Here is a 7576-nt window from a genome sequence, read left to right on the forward strand (position 1 = left end):
AGCTTTGGTGCAGCTTCTGAATTCTTAGGATGCATGCATCATTTAAATAGCACACCTCCAAAGAGACCCGAAGCAGCTTTATTTTGGCAGTCTGTAACAGGCCATAGTCTCAAAGGTGCTACAAGATCACTCTATGTCATCATCATCATCATTATATCCAACTGCATCTGGGGAAGTCTACACAAGCTCATGCTGCCCACTTCTTGCAGTTCATCTCAAAGGAGCTCCAAGATCCCTCTATATTATTCTTATTCTTATTCCTATTCCTATTATATCCTGCTGCACTTGAGGAAGTAGACTGAAGTCTACGAAAGCTTATGCTGTCAACTTCTTTCTTGCAGTTACTCTCAAAGGTGCTACAAGATCCCTCTATATCATCATCATCATCATCATCACCACCACCACCACCACCATATTCAACTGCACCTGAAGAAGCAGACTTTAGCCTACAAAAGCTCAGGCTACCCATTTCTTTCTTGAAGTTAGTCTCAAAGGTGCTCCAAGATCTCTCTATAAACGAGAAGATGATTGCAGCTATGAAACAAACCAAACGAAGACCGAGAGTTAGAGCTTCTCTCCGCTGAAAGAAGGGCTGAAAAGGAAACTTTAGGTGCTCCTAAAGAGAGACTAAATTGACTCAATGATCGGGGAAAAGGTGTCTCTTCTCCAAAGAGGAATCCCGGAGTGGAAAAGGGAAGGGGAAACGGCATCCACACTGGAGAAATAACCTGGTTTGGCACCGCTTTAACTGCCCTGGCTCAAGGCTTCGCTCTGGGTCCATAACAAACTCCAACTCCCAGAACTCAATAGCCTTGAGCTACAAAAGAGTTAAAGCGATGCCAAACCGGGTTATTTCTCCAGTGTGGGTGCATCCATGGAAACCCGTTGGATAACCTTGGTCAAGTCACACTCTCTCCGCCTCAGAAGACGGCCAGGGCCAACCCTTTCTTAAGAAGCCGGCCAAAAAAACCCCCACGATCTGGGCCGACATAAGTCGGAAACAACGTGAAGACAACAGCAAAGTGAAACGGTGTCCTTTATATATAAAATGGCAACATCCAAGCTTTGCTTTGGATTAACTGGTATCGTTTTTGGAATCTTTTTCCAGGCCGCGGATGGTTGAATCCGTGGATTAAATCTATCTATAGATGTATAGATAGATATCCGTGGATACAGAGCATACCGCCTGTATTGGACATTTTTCGTACAAAAGCTTTGGCACGTTTTTAATTGTACGTAAGCTGCTTTGGATGGTTGAATCCTTGACATACACACACACATATATACATACTTACATACATATATATATATATATGCGTACACACACACACACACACACACACACAAATATATATCTCCGTGGATAGGGAGGATGCCGGCTGCATGGGACACTTTTCTTAGGAAAAGTTTTTCATTGAGTTGTTCGACTGTCCGCTTGCTTTGAGTCCCAATACGGGGAGAAAAGGGGCTTGCAAATAACAACAACAACAACAACAACAACAACAACAATAATAATAATAATAATAATAATAATAATATCTAATCATTATTATTAGGTGAGTATATTTATTCAGATTTATTGAAGTGGAGTGGTGCCCTCGCCTTCACTTTGTCCCCCTTTGGGAGAAAGGCGGCATAGAAGAAGTGAAAAGGCCCATCAGTCTGAAAGGGAGGTGCCTTGCCCCCCTGGGGGGACCCTAGGCTCTCTTACCGGAGCTGTCGCTCTTCCTCTTGCCGGCCCTCTTCTCGGTGTCGCCGGGGGAGAGCGCCTGCCTGCCATAGTCTCCCGGCATGGCTCCCGTCGGGGTGCTGCTCCCTAAAGCGGAGGCGTTGGAGGAGCAGAGTCCCGGGGGACTGGGGCCCAGCTCCGGGGGTCCCCCTCCTCCTCCTCCTCCCCCGGAGTCCGGCTGGAGGCAGAGGCTGTGCCTGGAGGCCGAGGGAGGCGGCGGCGGAGGAGGAGGCGGCGGCGGCGGAGAAGCCATCTGCGGGAGGTGCCAGTTCGTTTGCTGCAGGGCTTGGTGCTGGTGCTGCTGGTGGTGATGCTGGTGGTGATGGTGGTGGTGGTGGTGGCCCCGGGGATGATGGTGGTGGTGGTGATGGTGGTGGTGCTGGAACATGCCCTCCTCGCTGCTGGGGTAGCCGGCGATGATGCAGGAGGAGGAGGGCGAGGGCGAGGAGGAGGAGGGCGAGAGCTCCGGGAAAGCCGAGGAGGAGAGGGGCTCGGTGGAGCGGCCTCCGTGCAAAGAGGCCAAGGCCGACTGGGAGAAGGGGTGCAAGCCCTGCCCGGGGGCATGGTGGGGGCTGCGCAGGCAGCCGAAGAGGGTGTGATCCATGGCGGCGGCAGCAGCAGCAGCCGGAGGACCAGGGGCCCTCTTCCCCCAGGAGCCCTCTTCCTCTGCCTCCTTACCAAGCACAGCTCCTGGGCAGGAATCCGACTAAGACTAATAATCCCAAAGGTCCTGCTCCCAGGGCTGCCTTGGCTGGGGCTGGGAGGGGGCAGAGGGGAGGAGGAGGAGGAGCTGCTCCCGGCTTCTGCTGCCTCTGCCGCGGTTGCTGCTGCTCTTCTTCCTCTGCTCGGCGGCGGGGGAAGCGGCGGCTGGACGAGGTTATAAATGCAGGAGGCTGTAACGTGAGCCGGGGGCTGGCTTTGCCTCCGGAGGCCCGCGCACTGACCACAGGCGAGGCGCCGCTCCCAGCCCCGGCCCAGCAGCCCCCCGACCCAGCTCCCTTGGCCCTCAACCCGCCAGGAGCAGGCCCCGGATCAGGACCCTCGCTCTGCCTGGCCGCAGGGGAGAGCAGCCCTGCCCTCTGCCTGGGCACAAGGGGCCAGAGGTCCACCTCCTCCTCCTCCTCCTCTTCTGCCAAGGAGGACCAGGCACCGCAGGATGGAGGACCTGGCCAAAAGAAAGCTTAAAGACCCTCACTTGTTGCTGCCTTCCAGTCAGTTCTGGCTCATGGAGACCCTAAGGCGAAGCTGTCAGCAGTTGAGAGGCAGTTTGCCATTGCCATCCTCTGAGGCTGAGAGGGAGAATGGAGGGCCTTCCAGGAAAAGGCAGGACCTGGGCAAAGAAAGGTGTAAACACACACACACTCATAGTATGCTTCTTCTTCATACTTAGAATGGAAGAGACTTGGGGACTCAAGGTGGAAGTGGAGGAGATGCCCTGGAAAAGGAGAAGCACCTCTGGTCCCTAGTGGACCCCCTCTTTTCCTTCTCACCCTCAGGAATTGAGAGAGGGCCAGTGAGCAGGCGCCTGTGGCTACTCCGGCTGCTCCATCCCTCTGGGTCTGAGAGGCCAGGTTTATCCCTCTCTCTCTCTCTGGGCGGTATTAGGCCCAAGGGTCTCACTTCCTAGCTCTTTCCCAAGAAACCCAAGAAGCAATGGATGAAGGAGCCATCTCTGGCTTCTGTGAAATTGGCCTCCATGGGCAAGGTGGGATTTGGCCTTCTCCAGACCATAAGCTGCTGTTGACATTCTAGACAGCAATGTCCAGTGGGAAGACAGCTGAGCAAATCAATCTCTTGGTCCTGGTCTTTCTCCCCTATGCCACCATCAGCTAAGCAACCAAGGAAAGGAGCTCAAGGTGCCACCAGCTGAGGAACCAAGCCTATCTTCATTGGTCTCTTGTTCCAAGCCTTCCTGCTTTTCCCATTTGCACCACTCCCTTAAGGAGTATGGGTCCAGGAGACCCTATTATCCTTGCTAAGGCACCTACATTTAGAAAAATGCAGTCAGAGGTGGCAGCAGCTTCTACAAGGATCCAGCTGCGTCTCCTGTTTCTCACTTCCTTCCATTCAGAATGGTTTGGCTCAAGCCCAGTAGTTCTACAGTGGCATCTAGTGAGTCTTTTATCAACAAGGGTGGTCACTGGTCAATCCACTTCAGGTTCTAGCCTGAGCTGTAGCCAAACCTATTTCAGAGTTAAGATTCAGCACCTCGGATAGCTCCTTTAAATTGAGACTACAGCCCAGAGCAGATCCATCAGCCTGCGGATATGGGAGCCAGGACCTACCCCAGAAGCCACATTGCCTAGAAAGCCAGGGCAAGTGAGTGGCAGTTTCTCCCCACTGCTCCCTGCACCATCTTTCTTCCACTCAACTGAAGCCCCCCAAATAGTGAGGAAAGAAACTCTATGGGGTTAAAAGCACTTCAGTGGGTAATGGTTTGGGGTTAGGTGTGAGGCATCAGCACAACCAACTCTGTACCACAAACTGTTTCTCCTGGTCCTGACATTATATAAGAGTTGTGAGGAAAGTCAGCGAGGTGGAAATTGTTATGGATGATGCCAACTTTTGGAATCCTTGTTCTTCTCTCCATTTCAGCACTGTCCTTAGTGAGTCAAACTTTTTATTCCTATATTGCTAAGGATGACATTCCTGTTGACTGAGGGCCCTTCGCATGTCACAGAAAGCAGTTTAGTATTGGAAATGAAGTAGAAACACCCCCCCCATGTGGGATTATAACACATGTCCATTCATTGCAACATGCATACTGACAGAGGGGAGGCTTGGACAAATGGAGCTTCCCACCACAAATATGCACAGTTCTACAAAGAAACTACATTTGTAGTCATCATATTAGACAATCTACAAACGGTTTAAAATTTTACATGGTGGAACTGAATGTTTCCCCAAGGACCCTCAGACATGCTTTTCAACTGAAATGGCAGAACCCCAACACACACACACACACACACACACACACACACAATTTTGTACCACAAGCTGTTTCAAAATAAAGCTACAGTTGGAGAAAAAAAAGACTGCCTTCAAATCCATTGATTTTTATGGAAGCCCTGAAAGCCTATTTTGCCTGAAGAATATTTTTGAATATTAGTTTCTATTCCCTTGCCTTTCCATTTCCCAGTGTGTGACATGGCCTTGTGAACTATCTATGACTTCAAGCTGGGAGCAAGCCTGGGATGTCGGGGCCATATTAAATACTGGATCCAGGGGACCCAGCAGCTCCACATCCTCACATTTCTCTCCAAAATCCAGAGGGAGAATTTTACATGAGTATGTCATATTGCAACTTTCTTTTGTTGGCAAGTATGAGCAAAATTGGTAAATTAAATCCTCTCTGCCTCAGTCCCTCAACAGGATTTTTTAAAAAGAAAAGTCGGCTAGTTTCCATGGTGTGATATATTGGTTAAGGATACAATCCTAAACATATTTACTAAGGAGTAAGTCTTACAATATTCAATGTGATTTTCTTCTCAGTAAATCTGCGTGGTATTGATTTGGAAGAGTATGACCTGTGAGATGGGAAGTTCATCATGATTTGAAACTTCCTTTAGCCTTGAACTTCTAAAATGACCTCAGGGAAGCCACTATCCCTGGCCTAAGCATTCCTCCTGTTCCCAGTATGGGAATAATAACATCAGCTGAGTTTACTAGGTTAGAAGGATTACTGAGTTAACATATGTTGATGTGCTATAAAGACGTTAAAATATTTTTCCCCTGGCTAAGTATTGGGCTTCTCACTCCCCAGGTTTTCATTTTGTTTTGTTTTTTGGTGGGCTGGGTTTATGTCAAGATATTGACTGCACAACATATGCAGAAAATGGATTTCAGTTAAATATTTTGTGCTGAGGCTTTCCCAATGTGTGACATGGCCTTATGAACTATCTATGACTTCAAGCTGGGAGCAAGCCTGGGATGTCAGGGCCATACTAAATACTGGGTCCAGGGGATCCAGCAGCTGCACATCCTCACATTTCTCTCCAAAACCCAAAATCTAAGACTGTTCTGGAGTCATTTTGATGTCAAAGAGGGGCATTCACTCTCATGCCAAAGACCCCACTCCATACATTTCAAAATGATCACCATTACAATTTCATTTACACTGGTATGAGCATAGTGTCTTCACCAGCCTTCTAATATGGATGTTAGTCAACAGCATGGTTTACTGAAAAGTGCTGAAAAGTCCAGTCCTGGACTGTCTGCTGGATGGTTATTTAGAAGATGGATAACTTGGACCAATGCTGTGATATGTAAAAGTAGCCTGTGGAGAGTTTCCTCCAATCAGGATGGCTTTTACACTGGAGTGTCTCTCAAGAAATGTAGTAACAAGGATACAAGGAAGAAATGTTGTAAGAAGAAGCCCATGTGCACTAGACTGAAATCCAACTACTCTTGAAATGAAGTTTCTTGGAGAGTTTAAACTCCAAGATAAGGCTCCTGGCCAGAGGTCTGTTTCAGTCAAGTGAATACATTTCAATATGGCAAACAGCTGTGGGCCAGCCTTTCCTTCGCAGGGCAATTACAAGTGTGGACAATTCGTTTTACTGCATTTACTGACCCACACCTGTCAGTTACTGGATTACCATCTCGACACATATTGGTTTGATGGTTTTCATATTTACAGTACGAAAGGATGCTACAGATGCACAAGTTTCCCTGAAACAAAAAGTCGGTGTGTGAGAGAAATATGCTAAATATTAAAAGTTAAGCCCCCCCCCCCAATAGGTGGAAATGAATGAGATGAGATGAAATAAATAATAAAAGAGGTTTTCTGGATGCTTAAACTTGTGACCCTTGAATAGGACTGGGAGCCTCAGACAAATCCATTATTTTGTCTTCCTTTCTAAAACTGCATGCCAGGTCTTGTTGGCACCCTGCCTGGCCACTAAAACCATAACACAAAGGCATATCTTGTCCCTGCCCCATCCTACTCTATCAAAATATATTCGGGGCTGTTGTTGGGGCGATCCCCTCAGAACTAAAGGATCTGCCTTCTCCTTAAGACTTTCAAGGAGGGCTGGGGCTTTTCGCAGATCGCTATTGGCTTTAATGCAAATGGCTCTCGAGACAAGATCCCTTTTCATACTGATATTCCAGACTAACACGGCCATGGGTGCACCCACACTGTGGAAACTCTCGACCCACAGCAAACTCCAACTCCCAGAATCCCATAGCCTTGAGCCAGGGTGGTTAAAGAGGTGCCTAACCGGGTTATTTCTCCAGTGTGGATGCAGCCTAATTTAGCTGGGAGCCGGAGAGACTGTGGTGGGATAGTAGCGTGTGTTTTGCAAGGGAGGACGAACTGCCTGGCAAACTTTCCCCAATCCCACCACGTCTTGCCCTGGAGCAGAAGGAGAAGGAGAAGGCGAAGGAGGGGACGCCATGTCATTCGGGCTCATTTTGCCAGGTCCCTGAGGAAGGGAAGCTTTGAGTGTTTTTCAGGCTGGCTGGAAAGCATCGGGAATGAAGGCGACATCACCGTCCTGACAGAATTCCCTCACCTGACGGGGCTCGGGATGGATGGATGGATAGATAGATAGATAGATAGATAGATAGATAGATAGATAGATAGATAGATAGATAGATAGATGGCAGCCTTAGCTATTAAAATGGTGCCAAACTGTATTAATTCTGCAGACTAAATACACACCCTGAACTCTAGCCTAAGTAAGGCACCCCGTATAAAATATACGAATATTAGACAGACAGACAGACAGACAGACAGACGGCTTCCTTGGCTATTAAAGTGGTGCCCAATCGCATTAATTCTATAGGCTAGAAACACATCCTGAACTCTAGCCTAGGACACCTAGTATAGAATAGAGGAATATT

At 48.4% G+C, this 7576-nt stretch overlaps 1 protein-coding gene across 1 annotated transcript in view; it reads right to left on the reverse strand.

Annotated features, from left to right (window-relative positions):
* Positions 1-2599, reverse strand: part of MEOX2 (mesenchyme homeobox 2) — an 88369-nt gene extending 85770 nt beyond the window's left edge. Inside the window, exon 1 of the mRNA XM_042475099.1 lies at positions 1712-2599. Within this exon, the coding sequence (XP_042331033.1) occupies positions 1712-2333 (622 nt within the window). The 5' untranslated portion in view covers positions 2334-2599. The remainder of the gene's footprint in view (positions 1-1711) is intronic.
* Positions 2600-7576: the final 4977 nt, after the last annotated feature.

This window comes from Sceloporus undulatus, chromosome 6 (assembly GCF_019175285.1).
Source record: "Sceloporus undulatus isolate JIND9_A2432 ecotype Alabama chromosome 6, SceUnd_v1.1, whole genome shotgun sequence".
Classification (NCBI taxonomy): domain Eukaryota; kingdom Metazoa; phylum Chordata; class Lepidosauria; order Squamata; family Phrynosomatidae; genus Sceloporus; species Sceloporus undulatus.